General features: G+C 35.2%; 1 protein-coding gene across 1 annotated transcript in view; it reads left to right on the forward strand.

The window, feature by feature from the left end:
• UNC13C (unc-13 homolog C) overlaps positions 1-27,526 on the forward strand; it is a 649,688-nt gene that overhangs the window by 387,628 nt on the left and 234,534 nt on the right. The window contains exon 17 of the mRNA XM_031002438.3: positions 24,136-24,269. Coding sequence (XP_030858298.3) covers positions 24,136-24,269 — 134 coding nt within the window. The remainder of the gene's footprint in view (positions 1-24,135; positions 24,270-27,526) is intronic.

Consider the following 27,526-nt stretch of genomic DNA (forward strand, 5'->3'; position numbering starts at 1 on the left):
GTAAATGTGTTAGTAGGACATAACCATGTTAAACAATTGTAGATAAATTTTACCAAAGCTTGTTGATAAAGGAAGAACCATTAGAATAATCTCCTCCATGAAGTAATGATTCGTTCAAGTATAAGTTATAAAGTCCTTCAGAGTTAAAAATGAAAGGAAAAAATACATTTTCTCTAGTTAGCACAACTGGTAAAATTAAACATCCCTGTATTTTGATAGCTACAAGTAGATTATAGAAATAGACCTTCTGGGATCGATGATTAACCTCCCCCCCACCCAAAAAAAAATGTTGAATGCTAGAGGACATCAGTTGAATGCATTTTAATTTCATGTTATTTTTGGTAGTTTTGAGCTGCAGTTATTTGGGATAAGGTTAATTCGTAGACTTTCTCCCACAACAAAAGCATTGCCTTTGCTGAAGCCCTTTTGTTTATTTACTTGCTGATTGCAATCCAGCATAACAGCCACATTTACAATTAAACTGGTAATTGACTATTTAGATCACTGTTCCCCATGCAACACTAAACTTGTAAGTAATGATTCAGGCATTAATAAGCAAGGCACACAATTTTAAAAATGCACCACAAATTTTATATCTACCTAATGAATTGATAAATCCAGAAGAAAATTCCAGTTAGATACTATCTGCTATAAAATTAAAGATAGAATATGAACAAAACATAGCTTAACTTTAGTTATTTACAGATGAGTTATCTAGTTTGAAAGGTTCTTTGATTGTCTTTTCTATATTTTGGTCATCACAATGTCACTGACATTACTTCACCAATGCATGGATAAACAATGAAGAAAAAATGACACTCAGATTAGTCAACTTGCATGCCTATAAAGGGCTCGTAATAGTGTTGAGCCTGAGATAAGAAGAAAAACCAAAAGGGTATGTGGGCCTCTCTGTGCTCTTCTAGTAACGCATCTTGCTTGTTTCTACTATTTTTAAGAAAAATGAGAGTTGGCTGTATTAGAATCTCTGGTTAGTTAGGGATCCTCAGTTTCCTGTTGACTACATACTCTCCTTGTGTTTTTAAGGGTGGTGAGAAATAATAGGCCACACTGGTTTCTTAGGAGCTCATTGTTTGTACTTAATAGTGTTTGTTGAGTTTGTCTGTGCTATAACTCACTTATTGTAGGACTGCTATCGAGCCAACGCTTGGCATTTCTGCAATATTTACTATTTTCTTAATGTGTTTATTAACTACTTCCACCTCTTTCTATGCACAGATAGGGGGAAAAAGCCAATATGGTGGCTTGCTACATCTTTTCAGCAAGCGTCAAATTGTACGGATATCCAGTCTCTTCATTGACCCCATTTAGTCTGGCTGTTAAATACTGAGAAATAGTCATTTTAAGAACAGCAAGGCCCTAGGAACTGTCTATTGTTGCTAACCCTGAGATACATTTTGGAATCCTGAATCACTCTCAAGTGATTTAGTTCACTAAATACCTCATAATGAAATATAGACATTTAGACATATAGATTTACTTACTTGTCATTAAGCCTAGGGAAAACCAGGACTTGCAATCTTTAAGTCCCCTTTCAATTCTAAAACTCCCTGACAATGAGCAATCTGACAGTTATATCATGATACGATCATGTCTGCCACTGCTTCAGTGCTAATTCACATTGAATTGCCCTTTCCTGCCTCTTGACTTTCAGATTAGTTTTGATAAAACACGAATATGGTATTTTCTAGCTGATCATTCTGATTTCTAATCTGACATGTTGTCATATTTTTATTTATAGATTTTGGTTTACAAGTCAGCACTCCAGAGAGATTTCTGGTTTTTTGACCTTCACTAAGGGTCTCTTACGTTCAAATAATATCTGAATATGGTATAAGTATCTGAATTTCACTCATATTATAAAGCTATTTTTAAAAATCTCAATTATAAAAATTAAAATATCCTTCATTAAAATATAATTTTTTTACTAATTATAAACTTAAAAAGTTTTTAATTGACATGAAATCACATGTTAGTGTACAGCATTTTATTCTGAAGTATATGTACATTGTGGAATGACAAAATATAGCTAATTGACATATGCATGACCTCACATAGTTATGATTTTTGTTGTGAGATTACTTTATATCACTCTCTTAGCACTTTTCAAGAATGCAACACATTGTCATTAACTATAATTACATATTGTACAATTGATCTTTTGAACTTATTTCTCCTATCTAAGTGAAATTTTGTATCCTTTAATCAAGGTCTCCACAACCCATCACCCAAACTCCTACCCCTGCCCGACCATTCCAGCCCCTGGTAACCATCATTTTACTCTCGGCTTCTGTGAGATCAACTTTTTTAGATTCCATATATGAGTGAAATCATGTGATATTTGTTTTTAATAGCTGACATTTCATTTAACATAACTGGAATGATTATCAAACATTATCAAAATGAAGGAAATGTATAGAATATAAACTCTTAGGTCCAATTAAACACATACACTACTCTTCCGCCATTCTTGCCATCAACATTGCACCCCATTAAGTTTCCAAGTTGAATAAAGCGGAAGACTTTATTCAAAAAAGTCATCTCAAGACTTTTTTGAATGGCCTGAGGCTTAGCAGCAGTTCTTAGTTCAGTAGTCTATTGTGGTTAAGAAACTTTATTATAGAAAGTTTTAATGTGATATAATTAAAAGTTTTGCAATTCTGTTTGGCTTCTCCAATCTTATTTCCATGTGTAATTTTTTGATATTCAGGATTTGTTTATGGCTTTACCACAGCTTTAAAATAAAATACCCCTTAATAATGGATATATATATATATATATACACACACTCACACATACCAGTGGAATACTATTGAGCCTTAAAAAAGAGGGAAATCCTGTCATTTGTGGCAACACGTATGAACCTGGAGGACATTATGTTAAGTGAAATAAGCCAGGCACAGAAAGACAAACACTGCATGATCTCACATATTTGTGGAATGAAAAATAATTCTACTCATAAGAACAATGAGTAAAGTGATGGTAGCCAGAGGCTGAGGGAGGGGAGATTGGGGAGATCATGTCCTTGTTGATCAAAGCACACAAGTTTTAGTTAGAAGGATAAAGTTCAAAAGATCTATTGTACAACATGTGACTATTATTAATAACAATATATTGTATATTTAAAAATAGCTAAGAGAGTAGATTTTAAGTGTTCTCAGCACAAAAAAGCATTATAGTATGTGAGGTAATGCATATATTAAAAAGCTTGATTTAGTCATTCTGCAATGGATTTATATATCAAAACATCATATTGTGTACCATAAATATATACAATTTTTACTTGTCAATTAAAAAGTATAAAATTAAAAAATATAGTAATATGTCATATCAGTGAGCTTTATCTTATACTTGTTTTCTATTAGTAATAGAAAACATATCAGTTACCTTTTCCTTAAGAGCCTAGATTATTGAAAAAATATTTTATTGTGAAAAATGTCCTACATAAAAATAGTGAATATTTATGATTTATAAAAAGATAATAAGATAAGCACCTTAATACTCGTGACCCAAGTTTAGAAAGAGAATACACTGATAACATCAGTCTCCAAAAATAACCACACTCTTGAAGCTTCTGTCAATGATTCCTTTTCTTTTCATTATAGTTCTACTACATATAAATATTTATATACTTTATTATCTAATCTTGTTTTTAAATTGGTATATATGGAATCATACTAAATATGTTTTTCCATGTTATGTTCCTTGGCCTCCACATTATGTGTTTGGTATTCATTCAGGCTTCTGTTTGTAACTGTTTGTTTTACTTTGGATTCCCTGAAAATAGATTCTGAGGTGAAGAATTGCATGCAGAAATTTCACCTAAGAATGCTCTAAAGCAGTGCTGGCCAATAGAACTTTGTGCAGTGGTAGAAGCATTCTATACCTGCATCGCCTAATAGAGTAGCTGTAGCCACTAGCCATAGGTGACAATCGAGTTAGTCAATTTAAAAATTTAAAAATAAATTTCAACATCCACATATAGCTTGTGAACTATGGTACTGGATAGCAGAGCTCTAGAGAGACATACCTGTAAGAAAGTAGGAAGCAGAATTGGACAGAGGTAGAAGCTGACTCAGCCAGTCCTCTGGGCACGTCTAGAACTGGGATAGGCTGTCAAAGGTGTCCCCAGTTGAAGCAAAGCAACTGAACTTTAGTATGACAGCATGAGACAGTCATTGGTGCTGCCTCCTAGAAGAAGGAGCAACCTTGGGTGAATCAGCTCTTCACTGGAAATTAAGGGCAATTTCCAGTGAAGAGCACATCTGTGAGCCTTTAGCAGCCAATATTACCAGAAGCAAGTATTACAGGATACTGGGAGTGTTGCTTCATTAGCCAGAAAACTTTGTGGCCAGTGGCACCTTTGCCTGAGTTTTGCTCGAGCCCACTGGACTTGTTTCACCCACTCACACTGGCAGGCCATGCTTGGCTTGTGCTACTGGCCTGGATCCCATTCCTTCAAGGGTGAAACAGGCATGAAGCAGTGAGGGGTGTATCAGTGAGCAAGCATGGAGTCCGGCTGCTCTGCACAGCCAGGCACACTGGCTGTGGTGGGGCAGGCAGCTCCAGATGCTGGCATGGGTGCCAGCTCCCTGCAAGGCTGCAGCTGGTCCAGGCTTGCCACAAGCAGCTTCCACTGCTGGCACCAGGGAACATGGTGGTGCCTGGAAGTCTAGAACACCAGGAACCATAGAGTCCCAAAGAAGGTGTCACAGCCCTGGCTTGGGAGCTTCTAGTCTGGGTTCCCCGAAGGGCTGCAGCTCTTCTCTTTTTCTCTCTTCTCTCCTTCTTATTGCCCGCAACATGGTGAGCAAGGGGCATGTTTCTGCCCTGTTTGTGTTACAGCTCTTTTAGTCCTGCTATTCAGTGGGTCCCAAGTTCTTGTCTCACATCCAGGAAGAATGAGGTACACCAACAACTAAAGGGTGAGTAAGGTGAAGAGGTGCTTTATTGAGCAACAGTGTAGCTCTCTGGAGACTCGAAGTGGGTAGCTCCTATCCATAGGCAGGCCATCCTGTCAAAGGTGTGGTTTTCAGCAGACAAGAAACCCAGAGTGGGTAGCTCCTATCATCAGGCAGGTCATCCCAACATCTGCTTAGCTCTCAGCTGAAAGAGGACCCTCAGTGGGCAGCTCCTCTCTGCAGACAGGTCCTCTGAATGTCTCCCCAAGTCTTTCTGAGTCTGGGGTTTTTATGGGCTTCAAAAGGAGGAAGTGTGTTCTAATTAGTTCATGGGTGGCTATGAGAGGGCCCAGAAAAAGCACCATAAGTTCTCATTCCAGTCTGTGGAACTGGCAGCCCAGCCCCCAGCTTCAGGCCTTCCCAGGCCCTTTCCACCCAGGAGCCTATCTGCCTCCCACTGTCATCAGCCTGTCAGCCCAGGTGCCCAGGCTGTTTGTACTGAGGGGCACCTGCAGGCCTACACCAAGGCAGCCTCAGTAACCCCCACCCCGGCCTCCCTCTCATGCCCCTCAGCACCCAAAGTCTGGAGGGGCCAAGGCAGCAGGGAGCTGGCATTTCAGCACCACCTCCAGCAAGCAAACACACCTCTGGGTTGTGACAGTGCCCAGGCTTAGTCTCAACTTTGCTTCAAAATTGGAGCAGGCACCAGGAGCAGGAAGAGGCCAGGCAGCAGGAGCAGGCATTTCTGAGCCTGCTGAAGAAGGGAGGCATTTCTGAGGCTGCAGAGGAAGGGAGGCCTTCTAGGGCCCCTGAGCTCAGGAATGCTCAGGTCTGCAGCTGCGCCCAGAGGGGCGGGATTTCCATTCCTCCAACTTGGAAGGGGTGGGGGCTTCTGCCTGTTCCTGGCTCCTGCTAGCTCTGTGGAGCATGCAGTCCTGGCTGCGCCTCACCGGCTGGCTGCAGCTGTCATCTTCACAACAGCCTCTCCAGATGGGCTGCCACTGCCATCATTAGGGGATTGGTGCTAAGCTCTGGAGAGATTCTGAGCAGATCACTGCAGTATCCATGATAGAGCTGATCATTTATTTTTACTGCTCTATAAGAATTTAATTCTATAAATAAACCACAGTTTACTAATATATTCTATAGATGATAAGAGATTTAGGTTATTTCCAGTTTGAGGAGGTATGGCTATGGTAAACCATGTTTCTCTAAACAGTCCTGTATATGTCTTCTGGTGAATAAATGCAAGAATTTCTGTAAGATATATACCTGTAAGTAGAATTACAGAAAGTTAGGATATGTGTGTAATTGACTGCACTAGGTAAAGCTTGGATGTTTTCCACATAGTTACAGAGTTTACAAATTGCAGCCTCTCATTCAGTGCCTCAACTGTATCAAATGAAAGGTTTATTCAAAATTTCTAATCTACCATGCAGAAAATAAACTTGGATTTTTTAATATCATTTTTCTCTGAATGCAGTGTTGAAATAAATTTAACCCTGTAGTGGTTGGCACTAAATTCTAAAATAACCACCAGTGAGTAATGCTATTGTTTAATGCTTTTCCCTTGAATCTTGACTGAATCTGTGACTTGCTTCTAGCCAACGGAGTACGGCAAAAACCATAAACAAAAACAACAAATATAAATTCACATTTAGATTATTTTGTATGTTAAAGGTAAAGGATTTTTACAGATGTAATTAAGGTCCTTAGTAAGTTTGAATTGAATCAATGAAAAGAAAGACTACATTGTGTGAATCTGATTTAATCAGGTGAGCTCTTTTAAAGGGGGCTTCAGCCTTTTCTGAGGTCAGATACATTGTTTTTCTGGTCTTAAAGAATCAAGCCTTTCTGAATTCTAGAGATGCAAGGAAATTAATTCTGCCAACAACGATGTGAGTTTGCGTGAGGACCCTGAACTCAGATGAAACACCACCGCCAGCCAATGGCTAGATTGCAGCCCCCTGAAACATAGAGCAGAAGACCCAGCGGAGCTGTGCCTGGACTCCTGACCCGTTAAAACTGTGTGACAATAAATGTATATTTTTTTAAAGCTGCCAAAATTGTAGCAATTTGTTACACAGCAAAAGAAAACAAACACCCATTTGCAGCAAAATTTCCCCTTTTTTATCACAATATTTTATTTTCTCCATCTGACTATTACCTTTTCTTGAGTATTTTTTATTAGAGTCAGGGACTGTATTCTTTCTGTCTTTAAGACAATCCTTAATTCCTGCAGAAGAGACATTGAATATCATTAAAATTGCTTTCATGTAGTATCTAGTAGTAACTGTGTCCTTTCAAATAAAGTTTTAACTTTCCCAAGGATAAAGGTACTTGTAGGAATTCAAGGATTGAATAGAAGTTATTTATGTTTATTTCAAAGATAAAATATATAAAAATAAATTTCCTGGAACATCTAAGAATACCTAAGTTTAAGAAAAGAAAGGTATGGGTTACAGTATTTTAAGATTCCTCTAAAGACAAAAAGGGGTTTTGAGAAGATAACAATGACAGAAACATAAGGAAAATTTGGATGACACCTGAAACATAACCAGAAAAAGCATATACGAGTTTAAATTTTATAAAGAACAATGGAATTATGTTATTACAGATAAAACTAGCTGCTAAATTAAATACATCTAAACTCAAATATGAGTAACAAGTTTTATTGTTACATGAAAGTCTAAAAATCAGTCTGACTGATACTCAAGTAGTCTTCCTGTCATAGTTTGGGTTGTCCGAGAGCAGGGCCTAAGAGAAAGACTCGAAGGTAGTTTATTTGAGATGTGATCCCAGGAAAGAGAAGCTGAATATGTAGAGAAAATGACATAAAGAACACAGAAAAGCAGTAACATGTGCTATAGTGAGCTGGTAAATCTATGCTCTGTTTCTCTGAGAACCCATTGAAAACCACGTGAAACATATTTGAGAATTGTCCCAGTGGAAGATGGTGAGTTCAATAGGTTTAATGATGTCCCCCAGAAAGACTTGTTGTTCACCCAGAACCTCAGAGTGTGACCTGATTTGGAACAAGTGCCTTTGCAAATGTAACTAAGGTAATCATCTTGAGATGAGATCCTCCTAGATTAGAATAGGCCCTAGATCCAATGACAGACATTCTTAAGGGAGCCAGAAAAGGAGCAGACACAGAGAGAGGAGAAGCCCTTGTGAAGGCAGAGGCAGAGATCAGTGTTATGCAGCTACAAATTGAAGAATATCACAGCCTAGCAGCCGTCAGGTGCTAGGAGAGAATCATGAAATGGATTTTCCTTCAGAGCCTCCAGAAAGAACCAACCACCGCCCCACAGGGCTGCTTGGGCTTCCTCACAGCATAATGGCTGTATTTTAAATGCAGATGTTCAAGCATCAAGAGCAGAGACAAGCATTGAGAATTGCATTTCTTAAGACTACAGCCTGGAAATAGATCAATTCTGCCATATTCTATTGGTCAAAGTCACCCATGTTCAAGGGGAGAAAAACAGACATACTTTTTGAAGGAAGAATTGACAAATAATTTGAAACTATCCTTAACCCTCCACACTTGTTAGCTGTGTACCCAAGAAAAAGGAGGAACAGATTAGGTGAACAGCTATTCAGCCTCTGTCATGATTGGAGCTTTTTAAGCTGTTTATCCTTTTAAGCAGTAACTGTATATTTTCATCAACATCCTATGAAGTACTTAAAACTTGTCTTAATCCATTCAGACTGTTATAAGAAAAATCCTTAGACTGGGTAATTTATAAGCAACAGAAATTTATTTCTCACAGTTCTGAGGCCAGGAAGTTCAAGATGAAGGTGCTAGCAGATTTGGTGTCTGCTAAGGGTCCGTTCCTTATAGACAGCACAGTCTTTCTGTGTCCTCACATGGCAAAAGGAGTGAACCAGCTCCCTCGGGCCTCTTTTGTAAGGGCATTAATCCTCTTATGGAGGGTTCCAGCCCCATGATGACCTAACAACTTCCCAAAGGCCTCACCTCTTAATAGTATTGCATTGTTGATTAGGTATCAATGTATGAATTTGGCCGTGGGGATTAGACCATATCACTTATGGATTATGTTTTCATATCTGTGAACTTAGTTACAAGTATATAATCATAGGAATGCATATTAACAAATGCACAGGGCATGTAGTCAATTTTTAGATACAGTATGGGATTTTTTTTTTGGTACAGCATTCCCTGAAAAAAGTGATGTTTTTATATATAGATACCCGTGTGTACCTGGAAGTTTATAACATTTGGAGACATCAGATACTAGAACATTTTTATTATGTTACACTAAAATCTTCTCTGTTGAACATTTTACTCACAAGTAAAAGTATTAGTATTATTTTCTTGACCACAAGAAACAAATCCAAGTTATCTTTTAGTCTTCTGTACAACAACCCATCATGTATTTGAAATCAGCTATCATGTTACTCCAGAGTTTGTTATCTTTGTTCTAAGCACTACCAGTGCTTTTAAAGAGGTGATATCTGAAGCAGAAAATAAATGCTAGCCAGATATGATCTATTGCATTTTTCTTTTTTAATACAAGTGTAATTTACCTAAAGAGAAAGGAGCAGCTATTAGTTTATTAAAATGATAGTGTTTTATATTCAAGAAACTTTCATATGCATGTCTCTTGGATCCTCAGGACCTCGTCAATTACTACAGCATATACCATAAACTTAATTAAATGTAAGTATTCCCCCATTTTGGTAATAAATATATAATATTAAATATATTCTACACATACACTTGCTATAACTATCAGAAGTATAGAAATATATATGTATATATTATCATTTCAATATTAGGAATCTAAAGTTTTGAAGAGATTAATTCTTTGCCCAAATTTATACAATAAATTAAGGGTAAGCTGAGACCAGAGTATAAGTTTCTGATCCTATGTTCAGTTACTATTTTTCTATTATACCGTGCTGTTAAATAATTTATATATTTAAAATTCCACATTCAGAATTGTAATATTTTATAATTATGTATAGTTTAATTAACTATGTACAGTCTATTGAAATTCAAGGAACAATTTTGAGATGTTAAAAACCACTTAGAGTGCTCAAACACTTTGAAATGCAGTTTTGGTATTTTAAGTGTCAGGATACCTCTGACTCATTTAAACTGAAAGGACCCTGTAAAGATTATTGAATATTTTACGGTAATGAAACTGAAATATTCTAATATATGGAAATTCCTAGTTTTGTTTCTAACCAAATTAATGTATTTTTAGCTTTTGATAATTACTCTTAAGACCACTAGTTGCTCAGTTTTTTTGTTTTCAATTATTAATAGCAACAGTCTATTATGTTACTTGAGAAAACTAGTAATCCCTTAGTAACTATTAATTTTAAAAGTAATGTTTTATATAGGGTCTAGTATGAAAGTCTATCAACAGCTAGAAAGGATACTACATAAGTACCTAGTAAAATATTCCACTTCCTCTTAAAATTAGGGAATTGTGTGTAGTTGGAAATTCATCAGGTCTGAAGGTGAAAGATACGTCTTTCATTATCATGACAAAATACAAAATCTAGCAAACTCATGACTGATACTGGCACCCAAAAGTAAGTGTATTACTCTTGTTTCTAAAAAGCAAGTCCTGTTTTTAATCTGACTTTATTGTAAGTTACCTTTTATAGCCTTTATTATACCTTTTTTATACCTTTATTATAAGTTACCTTTTACAGTGAACTTTTCCTATGAACATGAGACTTCATAAGATCAGTGCTATATATGTAAGGCCAAATTTGCGGGCCATATTTTCAGTTATCCTGATTTAGTAGGTCTACAATAGAGGCTCTAAAATCAACTGTATTTCTATCAAGCAACCTACATGGTTCTGATGGAGAAGATCCATGGACCAGACTTAGAAAAACAATGGATCAATAGGAGCTGGGAATATTGGCCCCAATTCCATTCCACATATGTTTCTTTTACATTCTCTGTATAAGTTGCAATTCACACTTTGCTCAGGTATTTTTGGTATGGGTTTTAAAATTATTATTTTTTAATTGAAAGATAAATTGAATTTATTTATCATGCACAACATGATGTTTTGAAGGATATATACATTGTGAAATGACTCAGTCTAGCTAATTGATATATACATTGCCTCACATAGTTATTATTTCTATGGTGAGAACAATTTATATCTATTCTCTTAGCATTTTTCTAGAATACAATATACTGTTAACTATAGTAAACATGTTGTACAATAGATCTCTTGAATTTATTCCTTCTAACTAAAATTTTGTGTCCTTTGACCAACAGCTCTCTAAGCCCCCACCCCCAACCCTACCCTAACCACCCCTGCCCCTGTTAACACCATTCTACTATCTACTTCTATGAGATCAACTTTTTTAGATTCCATACATGAGCGTGATTTTTGTCTTTCTGTGCCTGGCTTAATCCCCTTAACATAATGTTCTCCAAGTTCATCCATGAAGCAGCATTTCCGTTCTTTAACACTACATAGGATTCCACTGTTTTTATACATATGTATGGGTTTTATCCACTCATTCATCGATGGCTACTTACGTTGATTCCATATCTTGGCTATTGTGAACAATGCTACAATGAATATGGGAGTGTCGCTATCTCTTTGACACACTGATTTAATATCTTTTGGATATATATACAATGGTGAGCTGAATCACATGGTAGTTCTATTTTTAGTTTTATGAGAAAGAGACTGTTTTCCATAATAGCTGTACTGATTTACATTCCCACCAAAAGTGTGCGAGAGTTCTCTTTATGTCCTAACCAACACGTGTTATCTTTTGTTTTTTTGATAATAGCCATTCTGACAAGTGAAAGGTGATATTTCATTGTGGTTTTAATTTGCATTTCCCTGATAATAAATGATGCTGAGCATTTTTCTGTATACCTGTTGACTATTTGTATATCTTCTTTTGACAAATATCTGTTTAGGTTCTTTGCCCATGTTTAATTGGGTTATTTGTTTCCTTGCTATTGAGTTGTTTGAATGTCTTACAAATTTTGGGTAGTAACTCCTTATCAAGTGTATAGATGGCAAATATTTTTCCTGTTCTATAAGCTTTCCCTTCACTATTTTGGGTTCTTTGTTGTACAAAAGAACAAAGTTTTTGTTTAATGTAAACCCATTTGTTTATTTTTGCCTTTGTTTCCTGTGCTTTTGGGATCACATCCAAAAAAATTTTAATCCAGTCTAGTGTCATGGAGCTTTTCTCCTATGTTTTCTTTTAGTGATTTAATAGCTTGTGGTCTTACATTGAAGTCTTTAAAGATTTTGAGTTGGTTTTTGTATATGGTGTCAAATAAGGATATAATTTTATTCTTCTGCATGTGGATATCTAGTTTTCTTAACATCATTGATTGAAGAGATTGTCCTTTAACTATTGTGTGCCCATGGCATATTTTTGAAAATCAGGTGGCTAGGATTTATTTTTCAGCTCTCTATTCTGTTGCATTGATCTGTGTGTCTGCTTTTATATTAGCACCATACTGTTTTGGTTACTATGGCTTTGTAGTATATTTTGAAGTCAGGTAGTGTGATGCCTCCAGCTTTTTTTTTCTTTTTTTACACAAAATTGCTTTGGTTATACAGGGTCTGTGGTGGTTTCATACAAATTTTAGGATCGTTTTCTCAATGTCTGTGAAGAATGCCATTGGTATTTTGATAGTGATTGCATTGACTCTATAGATCACTTTGGGCCATATTGATATTTTAACAATATTACACTTCCAATCCATAAACATTGGACATCTTTTTATTCGTGTCTTTTTAAATTTCTTTTATTCCTATTTATAGATTTTAATTTAGATGTCTTTTACCTTCTGGGTTAAATTAACTCTTACGTATTTTTTGTAGCTATTATATATATGCACCCAGATTCATAAACAAAATATTACTAGATATCTAAAAAATCTAAAAATATCTTTTAAAAAGATACAAACTTCAACACAATAATAATGGAAGATTTCAACATCCTACTCTCAGCATTAAACAGATCTTCTAGACAGAAAATCAGCAGAGACATTGGACTTAAACTGAACTTTCAACCAAATGAATCTAACAGATACTTACAGAGCATTTTATCCAACAACTACATATTCTTCTCATCAGCATGTGGAACATTCTCCAGAATAAAACACATGTTAGTCCACAAAACAAGTTTCAAAATATTTTAAAAATCAAAATTATATAATGTATCTTCTCGGACTACAGTGAGTAAAACTAGAAATCAATAGCAAGAAGGACTTTGGAATCTATACATATACTTGGAAAACAAACAACGCACTCCTGAGTGACCATTGGATCAATAGGAAAATTAAGATTTATATTAAAACATGTCTTGAGAGAGAGAAAAATGGAAATACAAAATATTAATTTCTACAGGACATAGCAAAAGCAATGCTAAGAGGAAAGTTTATAGCACCAAACAACTACATAAACAAAAAGTGAGGCTGGGCTCAGTGGCTCACTCCTATAGTCCCCACACTTTGGGAGACTTGGGAGGCAGAGGCAGACAGATTGCTTAAGCCCAGGAGTTTGAGACAAGCCTGGGCAACATGGCAAAACTCCATCTCCACAAAACGTACAAAAATTATCCTAGTGTAGTGGCATATGCCTGTAGTCCCAGCTACTCAGGAGGCTGAGGTGGGACCCAGAAGGTTAAGGTTGCAGTGAGCCAAGATTGAGCCATTGCCCTCCAGCTTGGGCGACAGAGTGAGACCCTATCCCAAAAACAAACAAAAAACAACAATGAAAACAAACTCAGAAAGATTTCAAATAGTTTCATTATACACTTCAAGCAACTAGAAAAGCAAGAATTAATCTAACCCAAAATTAGCAGAAGGAAGGAAATAATAAAGGTGAGAGCAGAACTAAACAAAATAGAGACTAAAGAAACCAATGCAAAAGTTGGTTGTTCAAAGAGATTTAAACATTTGATAAACTGATAACCAGACTACCCAAGAAAAAAAGCAAGAAGCTCAAAACAGACGACCTCAGAAGTGAAAAAGGAGACATTATGACTGATATTTTGAAATACAAAAGATCACCAGAGATTATTATTAACAACTATACACTAACCAGCTGAAAAACCTAGAAGAAATGAATAGATTCTTGGAAGCATACAACTTACCAAGATTCAATCAGGAAGAAACAGGAAATCTAAACAGGCCAATAATGAGGAGCAACATTGAATCAGTAATGGAAATTCTATGAAAAAAAAAAAGCTCAGGACAGGATGGATTCAATGCAGAATTCTACCAAACATATAAAGAAGAATGAGTACCATTTTTTCTTAAACTATTCCAAAAATCGAATAGAGAATTCTCCCTACTCATTCTATGAGGCTAGCATTTTCCTAATACTCAAACCAGACAAAGATAAACACAAAAAACTATAGACCAATATCTCTGATAAATATAGATGCAAAAATCCTTACAAAATACCAACAAACTGAATGCAACAACACATTAAAAAGATAATGCATCATGATCAAGTGAGATTTATCCCAAGGATGGTAGCATAGTTCAACATATTCAGGTCAATAAATGTGATCTATTATGTCAGCAGAAGGAAAGACAAAACCCATAGGATTATCACAATAGATGCAGGAAAATATCGTTCTTTTATAACAACGCTGAGCAAACTAGGCATAGAAATGTCATACCTCAAAATAATAAATACCATATATGATAAACCCACGCTAACATCATACTGAAGGGGGAGATTTGAAAGCATTTTCTCTAAGAAATGAAACAAATGGTGAAAAATGCCCGCTCTCACCACTTCTATGCAACATGGTGCCGGAAGTCTTTGCCAGAGAAATCAGGCAACAAAAATAAATAAAAGTCACCAAAATTAGAAGAGAGTCAAACTGTCCCTTTTTGTAAATGACATGATCTTAGGTCCAGATAATCCAAAAGACTCTACGAGAAAATTCTTAGAACTTATAAACAAAGTCAGTAAAGTTGAAGGATACAAAATCAACATACAAAAATCAGTAGCATTTCTATCCACCAATAATGGCATAGCCAAAAAAAGAAATTAAGAAGGCAGTCTCATTTTCCATAGCTACAAAAAATACCTAGGAATAAATTTAATCAAGGAAGAGAAAGACCTCTACAAGGAAAACTGCAAAACACTGATGAAAGGAATTGAAGAAGACACAAACGAATGGAAAGACATTACTTGTTCATGAATCAGAAGAATTAATATTATTGAAATGACCATACTACCCAAAGCAATCTATGGATTCAATGTAATTCCTATCAAAATACCAATGCCATTTTTTACAGAAATATAATACACATTTCTAAAATTCATATGGAACAAGTAAAGAGCTGAAATAGCCAAAGCAACCCTGAGCATAAAGAACAAACCTGGAGGCATCATGCTATCTGACTTCAAAATATATTACAAAGCTATTGTAAGCATGACAGCATGGTATTTGTATGAAAGTAAACACGTAGACCAATGAAACTGAATAGAGGACCCAGAAATAAATCCACATATTTACAGCCAACTCATCTTCAACATAGATTCCAGGAACATACACTGGGGAAAGCACACTCTCTTCATTAAATGGTGCTGGGGAAAATGTATAACTATATGCAAAAGAATGAAACTTGACCCCTGTCTCTACCATATACAAAAGGCAACTCACTATGGACATGTTAAACCTGAAATTATAAAACTATTAGAAGAAAACAGAGGGAAAATTCTTCAGGATATTGGTCTTCAGAAAATCTTTCTAGGGAAAGATTTTATGGCTAAGAGCTCAAAAGCATAGGCAACAAAAACAAAAATAGACTATTGAGACCATAGTAAAGTTAAAAGCTTCTGCACAACAGAGAAACACTCAACAGAGTGAAGAGGCATCCTCTTGAACTAAAGAAAATATTTGCAAATTATTCATCCTACAGGGCACTCATATCTGGAATATACAGGGAACTCAAACATCTCAATAGTAAAAAATAATAATTCTATTAAAAAGTGGGCAAAGGATATGAATAGATATTTCCCAAAAGAAGATATACAGATGTCCAACAGGTATATAAAAAATGCTCAGTATCACTAATCATCAGGGAAATGCAAATCAAAACCACAATGAAACATCATTTTACTCCAGTTAGAATGGCTATAATTTTTAAAAGACAAAAAATATCAGATGCTGGCAAGGACATGAGGAAAAGGGAACTATTACACACTGTTGGTGAGAGTATAAATTAGTACAACTACTATGGAAAACAGAACTACCATAGAATATAGCAATCCCGCTACTGGGAAACATGTACTGATGTATTTATTGCAGCATTATTCACAAAGAATAGTGGAAAGATATGGAATCAACCTAAGTGCCCATGGTGAACGATGCCCACTTTGACCACTTCTATTCAACATAGTACTGGAAGTCCTTCGGTACTATGGAAAGATATAAAATCAACCTAAGTGTTCATCAAGGGAACAACAGATAAAGAAAGTATGGTATATATTCATAATAGAATACTACTTGACCATAAAAATAATGAGATCACGTCATTTTCAGTCACATGGGTGGAACTGGAGGTCATTAAGTTAAGTACAATAAGCCAGGCACAGAAAGACAAATTACACATATTCTCATTTATATGTGGGAGCTAATAAACTTGATGTGGAAATAGAGAATAGAATGATAGATACTAGACACTGGGAAAGGTGGGTTGTGGCGAGGGTTGGAGGGGAGCAGGATGAAGCAGGGTTGATTATGGATATAAAAATATAGTTAGATACAAGAAATAAGTTATAATGTTTGATAGCGGACTAGGGTTACTATACTTAGCAATAATATTATGCACATTTCAAAGTAATTGGAGGACAGGACTTGAAATGATATCAACAAATAAAAATGATAATCATTCAAGGTGGTAAATACCCCAAATATGCTGACTTAATCATTATATGTTCTATGCATGCGATGAACACTCACATGTACCCCATAAATTTGTAAATTATTATATATCAATAAAAGGAGAAAAAAGAATGCTCTAAAACTGGGTGAAAATCAAATGGAAATTAACTTACAGCTAGACCTTGATTGTGCCTATAATTCTCAAACTGCAAATGAGTGCTCAGGAGTTGTGACATTTGAGAACTCAGGAAGTGCAAAGGCATTTAACAAAGGTATCAATTATTTTGTTCTCTGAAAGCTTTTCTTCTCATTCAAGATATATAACACAAAATAAAAATTAGCTCCATATTATTAATGTGAGGTGATGGTTGCCATCTGTATCTATAAACTCGACCAGGTCTTGGCATTGAGGCTAAAGAGAAAAAACCGAGGCTACTAACTTGTGTTATTTGCAGTTAAGAGGATGTGGAAATTAAGGTAACCCTCAGTTTACTTATCTCTAAAATGATGATAATGGTATTTGACTTTAGTATTTGGAAATAAATGAAGAACATCCAAGTGAGAATAGACAGTTTATTTATTCAGACATTGCTATAGCAATAAAGTCAGCTACCATCACTAGCACTTGGCAGAGATTGAAAGTCAGGCAGGGAAGTGGAAAAGTCTTATAATAAAAAACATGGAAGGCCTCAGGTGTGATGTGTTTGGAGCATGTTAGCATGGGAAAGCTAGGAGTCAGCTAAATGGAAGTGACACATCCTGTGTGATTTGTTTAGGGAGTATATTTGGCTTTCTCTTGTTGGTTTTCAGTTAAAAATTAGGGCAAAATATAAGGAAGCTGGCAGCCATTGACCAAATCCTTACCATTCCGGGTCAGTTGCTGCAAAGGTTGTGGTTTGGCCTCCTGCACTTGTTGATGCAGAGACTGTGGGCCAGAGTTCTATCAGATATGGTCTAGACATTATTCATTTGTATGTTCAGTCTTCATGGCTAACAGTTTTTTTAATGAGAATTGAATTGTAATGAGTTGAAAATATGCCTCTGTTGCTGCTTTGGGAAGTAGTGGAGGTAGCATTAGGTGGTAAGTTGAAGGCAGCAGTATCTGGAAGAGAGAAGAAGGGCATGTGGCTCCACTGATGTCAGGAATGTCCCAATAGGTTACCTTGAGCTAGGGGAGGAGGACTTAGAGAAATTCTTTTTCTCAATCCTGTCTAAATGTAGAGTAGAATAATTGCCCTCTATTTTCCTAGCTGATAAACTGTCCACATTGCTCTTCACAAGGATCCTTGATCTCCTGGGTATCTGAAACTTTAGGTTCTACTTCTAAACTGATGCAGGTGAACCCCAATATTGGGGCCCAGACAAGGAGTGTTCTTGGCATCATGCAGGAAAGAATTCAAAAATGAGCCAACGGAGTAAAGTGAAAGCAAAGCAAGTTTATCAGAGCAACAGAGTACAGGAAAATGCCTGCTCCGTGACAAAGCAGGGCTACCCCATAGGCAGAGTAGCACTTGTGGATCTAGCACCAGTTAGCTAGATTTATAGCTACTCCTTAATTATATGGTAAATAATTTTCTAGAAAAGGGATGTGGAGTTCCTGGAACTGAGGGTTTCTTTCCTTTAAACCATGTAAGGTAACTTCCAGGCATTGCCATGGCATTTGTAAACTGTCATGGTGCTACTGGGAGTGTCCTTCAGCATGTTAATACATTATAATTAGTGTATAATTAGCAGTGAGGGCAACTAGAGGTTGCTTTCTTCCCCATTTTGATTTTAGCTGGTTTCTTTACTACATCCTGTTTTGATCAGTGGGATCATAACCCCACTGATTTGGAGAACAAGTCCTGCTGATCTCCTACCTCAAAACTAATGAGAGAGGGCCCATTTTTCTAACCTATGAACTTCTATAGCTAAGATTTCCTTATCTCAGAATTATGAATAGGTAAACAATCAATTTGTAATCAGAAGAAGTTGCAAACACATCATATGAGAGCTATCTAGTGAATGATTTAATATTATTTTATCTTGCCACATATTTATCACATTTTAAAGCTTACCTCTTTTAAAATATTCAGGCTTACATCTATCTTGTTTTCTTTTTTGTTTCTTTATATCTACCCTGTCCTGATTATTCAAATTCTTGGCATCAGCAAACCTTGTTGCTAAGATCTTTAATCATTGCTTAGCTGCCATGACTACAGCTACCTTGCTATGCACATTGCAAAGCACTTATACACACACACAAGCACACAAATTCTTTAAGTTCTGTTCAGAAATAATACCACAGTCCCTTTGGCCTCTCCTAGACCTCCTCATTTCTAGAGCCCTTCACCTAATCTCCATTCTTGATTCCCATTACCATGAGCTGAATGACGAAACACAAATATCCTACTGACCTCAATTTCCTGTCCTGCCTTTTTCACTCCTTGTTTCCTCTAGATCTGTTTCTTCACCTTCCCTTCCTTTTTTTCCTTCCTTCCTCCAGACCAAAATATATATTTGTTCTAGCACTTCAGTAATTCTCATCAAATATTTAAATCTCATTCTCCTTTCCTGTTTTTATTGTATGCTCTGGAAGCACATCCAACATTCTGGCTTTTAGGCTTCAACATTCAACACTGGAGAAAACTCATAATAGTCCAGCGTAGTGTCACTACAAGTTCAGAGAGCGACCCCACACTGCTTGGCAATGCCACTGTGGGTCCAACTCGAGGCTGTCTCTCATTCCTCACAGGTGCAATTTCAAACTTTTACTACCCCACCAGTACACTGTGCACCATCTCTTCTCTGAAGAAGGAAATTCCTAGCTAATTTTTCTCACCACCACCAAGGCTTATCTGCAAGATTTTTTTGTTATCTTACTCAGAGCAAGTCACATTCTTATTTATGCTTGAAGCTAATTATTCCACATAGACTCTGGATCTCATTCTCTTCCGTTTCAGCAGGGGCCTCTCTCTTTTACCTATGTCTCTTATAAAATTTTATTCTTATTGTTTTTTAGACTTTTTCTCTAAGGTTTTGTCTGTGGTCACATATTTATCTCTCTCTTTTTGAGTAATCAAATTTACTCCATAATTTCGGCTGCCACATATATACTGGAATTTTTTTTGATCTACATCAACATGTTCAGAATGCTTTTGAAACTTCAGACAGGTCTACCTAATTACCTTCTAGATTCCTCCTTTTCTCTTTCTCACCCATTAGTCAATAAGTTCCAACAATTTTACTTATTAACTCTTTAAGTTAATAAGTAAACTACCAAGTTATTTAGAACACAAATGTAACCAAGTACTCCGATGTTTAAAATCTTTTAATGGTCCTTATCATGTTTGGTTTCAATGCAAACTCCTTGACATGACACACAAAACTTTTCATGATTTGACCCCTGCATTTATCTCTCTAGTCTTTTATTTCCCAAAGTATGTTCAGAAGAACACTTATCCTGTGAAAAGTCTGGCACGATGAGATGGGGGAACAGGAAGGGAATGGAGGGCTTTAGCAAGTTCAAATCCGTTTAAGAAACTAATGCTTTAGTATTACCTCTTAGAGAAGTGGTTCTCAAATTGGTTTCTGGAGCAGAAGCACCAGCATTGCTTGAAAGGTCACTCTCAATACACATTTTCAAGCTTTACCCTAGACCTACTGAATCAGGAACCATGGGTCCCAGGACCTAGCAACCTGTCTGTGTTTGTCAGCTTTCCCAGTGGGGCTGATATACACTAAAGTTGGAGAACCACAATCTTAGAGAATCACCATGCACATTAGCATATTAAAGGCTTCAGGAAATCTGAAAATAACGTATTTAACTTTGTTTAAGCAAAAATTTTGAAGTTAGTTGAGCATTGGCCCTTGTGTGTGTAAGTACATGATACTAACATAGAGTAGAACAAACGTTGGAGAAGCACACTTCATCAAAAGCTGTTATAGCCCATTTTACTAGTAATTATTCAAATATAGTAGGCATCTGTCATGTGGTTTTGTGTTTATACAGCCTGTCTTTGCATTTTTCTTTCTTTTTTTTTTTTTCTGTGATGGAATCTCGATCTGTTGTCCAGGCTGGAGTGCAGTGGCACAATCTTGGCTCACTGCAACCGCCACCTCTCAGGTTCGAGCAATTCTCCTGCCTCAGCCTCCCAAGTAGCTGGGACTACAGGCATGTGCCACCATGCCCAGCTAGTTTCTGCATTTTTAGTAGAGATGGAGTTTCACTATGTTGGCTAGGCTGGTCTTCAACTCCTGACTTCAGGTAATCCACCTACCTCAGCCTCCCAAAGTGCTGGGATTACAGGCATGAGCCACTGCGCCCGGCCCGTCTTTGCATTTTTCTACCAGAGGTCTCCTCCCAACCCAAGTCTTGTCAGCTCCTTAGAAGCAGCGTTTCACAATTACATGTTTATTGAATGAATACATTGAATGCCACAGAAATATTTTATAACAGTTTTAAAAGTATTGTATAAGTTCCACTAAGTTGAAGATATCATTTGTTATTTCAATACTGTCTTTTGCATGTAATGGCTCTTTCTATATACTGATCTCTTCTTGATGGAATATACTTATATTTTCTTATGTGATATCATGAAAGTGTAATATACATCCCATCAGTTTGTCTGTAAAAACTTTTCTCTATATGCTTTTCTGTAATGAAATGACTTTGTAAACATGACCATTGGAACTTTCTTCAGATAATCCTATAACCTGGCAACTTTCCATTTTCAAAAAATTACCTCCCCATTACACCCTTACAGATTTTCTGTAAAGTCTGTTTCTTCAATAATCTATTAACAAAATAATTTTAGTCACTATTATAATAATTACTATAATTATGATTGATTTACTGGGTCATATTTTAATAAATGTATTTTTATTTGCTATTAAATGATTTATAATTACCATATTTTCTTGATATAACAAATGTTATTTCATAACATTATTCATAGTAATGTTTCGGTCAATATGAATATACTTATTATAAGCTTTTCTTAATTTCTACTACCATAACCTTAATTTTTCCAATCATAAGGTTAAATGCCCTATTAGATTTCTAGAGTATATTAAAAAGTTTCACATAGAGAAACTTAATTCTTAAGAAATTGAGTAAATATTATAATACACCAGATGAGACTTCATCCTTTCAGCATGCAGTCTATTACAATATGCTATTAAAGTAGGGAAAGCCTGGTTTATGATAGTATTGTGTGCTATATAAAAACTTAATGATTCAACATCCAGTTTGATTTATTCTAATGCAACAAACGTTATATGATGCGAAAAATAGCATCATCAGTAATCTTCTGGTGTCATAAAAAAGATTGATGGAAGTATAATTTGCGACAGGTAAGGGACTTGGGAATGAATGCATATTTCAACTACTTCTTTCTCTCCTCCTTTCCATGTCACTCTTTGCAAAATGATAAGTGGCTGTGATGTTACACATATCATGTATAATAATTTTCTTTCATTTAATCACATTACTTAAAATATATAAGACATATAGTTTGGCTATGTACATATGACGATAATTAGTGATAGTGTTCTAATACAAATATCTCCCCACTGTGGCTACTAGAAGTAGTTTTATTTATAACCTTCACAACTCACCAGGTTATCTGGATTTCTAAATCCTTTAGAAATCTATTGAGCTTAATATAATGCACAAATAATTACATTATAGTAGTGATAACAAAATTCTGTTTACAAAATAAAAATAAATTTTAATAAAATTTCTAACTTAAAAGGCAGCAAAGCTTGATATTTGTAAGCCTGCATTACTGTCCATTACTTCCTAAAGATTCACTAATATAACCCAGGAATTGAAAGAAGAAGCTTGCCAAGAACTTTCAAGTTGTTCTCGGGGATCATATATACATACTTCTTAAGATCCTTTGGAGATTGCTTATCATTCATTCTGGATATTTGAAGTATTTTGTGTCAGCCACTAATTTTTTTTTTACTGTTTTAATCTAGTTCTGCAAGTTTTAACATCTGTTGCATTTCAAACATAAATGTAAATCAAAGGCTCTTGGATGTACCCTTGGGAAATATATGCTCTTAAAAGTACATTATAGTCTAAGAATAGAGCTAGTACTAAGTGAGTTCACTATAGGGCTGTCTTTTAAGTTACGCGAGAATAATTAAATGAGAACTCAACAAAATATGGTTACATATCATGATTTGCACTGGAACATATACATATACAACCATTCAGCCGAGAGGGTGGCTGATCTGGTCACAGCAGAAGACATGGCAATTGGATATGGCAATAGTTTGGGCCAAATAAAATCTAATACCCGTTTTACATCAGAGTCTTTGAGTTTCTGGAGCCATAAGTTGATGTTTTCAAATATCCTGCACCTATAAGCTTGTAAAGGGTTTAGCAAAAATTTTCATATACTTAAGCGAAAATGTATCTCTGCCTATATTTTTAGCCAATTTTAACAAGTAAATGTAAAAGAAGTGCTCTAAGAGGAACACCCACCAAAATAAATGACCAGAATAACTTATCTCTATGTTGTAAAGAATTGTATATGTTGAGTATGAAATTTATATGTGAAACATTCAAGATTGTTATTGTACTCTGTTAACCTCAAAGTAAATCTAGATCATCCTATGTCACATTCTGATTTCTAGAGTGAGAGTTGAAGACTTTGAGCAGTGTGGTAAATTGAGAAAGATTCAAAGATATTTTAAAAAAAGGAAAAAAAGAGAAAAAGACAAACTTACAAAATTTTAGTTACCTAGATAAATTTGTGCGTAAGAAGGGAGAGTTTAAGTCAATTAATGTTGCATATATAGTGTGGGATTTAACAGTACTGAGTTTGAGTAACAGTACTGACAGGCAGCTGTCAGTTCTGCATACTTACTACTGATGTAACTTTGAGCAAAATATTTAGGCAAGATAAATTTTATGCATACACACACGCACACACAAACACACACCTTTGCACACACAAAATTCAATCTTCATCCTTGGAAGAAGCCACATTAAAGGCATAATTTCTAATAATAATAATTCTTAAAGTCACGAACTGTAATCATCAGAGGGAGGAAAAACCTCTAATCCGGAACAACAACAACAACAAAAACAACAAGGCAATGGAAGTTAAACCAAAATTTAAAAAGTGATTAGAAATACAAGCCAGGCCACTGTGAGTTTATTCTATGGGATGTCATTCAATGAAGAAAAGAAACCTGAGTTTAACAGCTTTGACTCCCATAATCTAAGTTTCATTTCCATAATCATTTTTCTTTGATCTTCTATTTGACAGTGACATCTAACTAAAGTCATCCCATTTAACCTTTTCTTTTGCATGTTGCGTGAACTTGTGAGCAGAGTAAGAAACAGGATATTCCTCGTGAAGATCAGGGACCAACCACGAAGAATTTGGATTTTTGGCCCCAACTTATTACACTGATGGTTACTATTATTGATGAGGATAAAACTGCCTACACACCTGTCCTGAATCAGTAAGTACAATGTTTTGGAAATGAATGGATTTTATTCCACTAAAGTTCAAATAATACATATTTTAAGCGCAACATACTCTGATGACAATAATAAACTTTTCCATAATTAAGCTATAGAAAATAGTATTTTTCAACTTTTATCAGTAAATATCAATTAAATGATATTATGAATTTTTAGTTTGAGCTCCATGGAGTATGATTCTTTGGATATGGAGAAAAATATTTTCCAAGATTTGATGTTTATGTAATGTAAAACTTTTCCTCCAAATCCTTTCATAACTCTACCATTGTCTCAAAAGAAAAAAATGTACACTCCCCCAAAACTAAAAATAATTTTGAAGAGCTAGTGTTAAACATATTGCATTGTGGCTTTTTAATAATAAAGATTTGGCAAAAAACCTGCTTTCAAAATAGCTGTGCATATTGATTTAACAAATTTAATAAAATATTTAATAAAACAAGTTGATTTTCACAAATTATAATCTAAAGTTCATGCCTCTAAGACATGGCAGATGAATTAAAATTCATGACTATTCTAGAAGAGACCGTAAAAATCCTTATTTTATCAAAATATAACTAGCTGTGTGACCTTAGGCAAATTATCTAATTTCCCTGGGTCTCAATTTCCTCCCAACTAAAATAAAGGTGTTATTATTAGATGATTTCCAAGATCCAATCCAACTTTAATATTGCATATTTAGATTTTATTTTACACCCACATATTAAAGACCATAAAAGCAAAAATAACATCAGACTACCAGCTAGGCACTTGCAATCTGGTTAATGAAGAGGATTGTCTTGACAATATTAGTTAGCCCTGAAATGTTATGGGTAGCAAAGATAGCAGAAATAGACAAACAATGAAGTAGAACAGTGAAGTAGACTCAGACTTACTATGGATAAATGACTGTATTCTTATCCTCTATACGGGTCAAGACCGTTAGGGTCATTGTTTATGTTGAGTCCAATTAAAATTCCAATTAAAGAAGAAATACATTGAAGTATTTCAGTCTTCATCCTTTTCTACTTACTATTAACCACCCATTTTCAACAGTCCCCCAATTCCTCCTAATTGTGGAGAGAGTGGTCCTATTTTTGGTATACAATCATGATAATATCAAGTTTGCCCTTTCACTTTCTTCTCCCTTTTCCCCCACACCTAATTCTTATATCTGCCTTTTCTTCCTGATGGCCTTTGTGTTTCCTAATCTCTGTACAGACTTTGCTCTTCTATTCTCTTCTGTTAGGACTAGAAGATCTTCTCTTAATCTATAACATGTCGTCATCTCATCATGGGTCCTGGGAAGTACTTCCCAGGTCTCTGACAGCTTTGTAGAATAGAGTTGTTTTCTTATTTACTCTTTGGACCTTTCTTGAGGACAGAGTAGGTTTCTGAAAGATTGGGAGACCAACAACTTGTTTCAAGACTGTGTCCTTGGACTGGGATAGGCCATTTTACAAATGGATACTGGATGAAAACAAACATCTACTGAGAAACACAAGTTCAGTTCTATGAAGAAACTTTGGCTTTAATAATCAAAGAAATTTCTTATGTTTACCAAGTATCTTAAATCAGGATTTGACCAGTTAAAATACATTATAAAATCATGGAAGAAATTAAAGTATCCATGATTTATTTTTAATCATGTGCCACAAAACATATACAAAGATTTTAGTTGACTTTATGTAACTGTAGTAAAGAAACTGGAATAAATACGTTTATTTATGGCAAAAATAGATTTAAAATTATGAACTAAATTAAGCCTACCAAGTATAAAAATTAGCAATGACATGTGCAAAGGAGAAAATTGTTTTTGTTTTTTTCAATTTTGTTTTTAATGTCAGAGTTTAAGTCCACTTTTTTCCTTTGAAAACCTGTCCCTGAAAAAACCAAATGCCTTCCTCTATTTGGAATCCATTTTTTATTATTGTGTTTGGTCAGATTTTAAGGATGCTGTAAAACTTTTTCTCACATACTGAAGATCATTCAATTTAGTTTCTCATTTAATTTAAAAACTGCCTTAAGTGAACTCATCTGGAGACTGAGATGGCATCCTGGTGGCCAATGTTGCATTTGTATAATGTGGTGAGATTTCATTTATATCTGTTTCTTTGTTTGAATACTGCATGGTCACATTTATGCTTCATTAATCATCTCCTTGGTTACCTAAACTAATGCAGAATTTCACAAAGTAAAAAATCCAGACCACTAGGGTAAGGATCACATGGGCTACTTGCTGGATTTGCAGATCTGAGCCCCATCCCAAATCTATGGAGTCAGAAAACCTGCAATTGACACAGAAGTCTGCAATATTAATAAACGATCCTTGTTATTGTGTCTTATGGTCACTAACAATGAAGGCACAGATCAATATGTGAAGGACATGTTAAAAGTAGCTTGGGTTTTGTTTTAGAGGCAAAGGCAAGTGAATTTAATGATTTTAAAACAAACGACATTTTAAAATCTCTTTCAATGTAATCCCTGATTATTGATTCAGATCATTTAGTGAAGTTCTTATTGTTATCATGAGTTTGAGAAATCATTGTAGGCTTTTGCTTACTCAAATTTCATAACAAGTTTACAGTGACAGTAGAATATAAGCATGAGGGAAAAGACTTGTATTTTGTAGACTAATGCATATTCAGGCATACATATTTGTTGAGTGAATTAATAAATTAAAGTAAATTTATACATGTAGTCAGTGTTTGTTCTATTCCCATGTTGATTTATTAATGAACTGCAGTGTTTATTTGAGTAATATTTTCTCAATTTTTAAAATTATTTATAATGAATTTTAGATGTTTTAGAAATTTCAATATTTCATTAAAACTAAATAGTATTAAGCAGAGTACTTTCAGATTTAGGTCAGGTTTCTCTCTCTTTTTCTTTCTCTCTCTTTCTAACAGGTTTATTGAGGTATAATTGAATATAATAAAATTTCATGTATTTAAATAGTCTAATTTGAATAGTTCTGGCATATGTATTTAGCCACAAAATTATCGCTATTTTCAAAATAATGAAGATATCCATTACCCCAATAATTCATCCACTTTTGTAATTCATCTACTCCTCCACCATCCCCAGGCAATGCCCCTCATCTGCTTTCTAATACTATGAATTAGTTTGGAAATGTTATCATTATGTGTAAATGTAATCATAGATTCTCTCCATTCTTTTCTCCGGCTGCTTTTATTCATTACAACTATTTTGAGTTTAACCCATGTTATTGTATGTTTCTTTTTATTTTTGAGTAGTA

The sequence above is a fragment of the Gorilla gorilla genome, chromosome 16, assembly GCF_029281585.2.
Source record: "Gorilla gorilla gorilla isolate KB3781 chromosome 16, NHGRI_mGorGor1-v2.1_pri, whole genome shotgun sequence".
In the NCBI taxonomy this organism is placed as follows: Eukaryota; Metazoa; Chordata; class Mammalia; order Primates; family Hominidae; genus Gorilla; species Gorilla gorilla.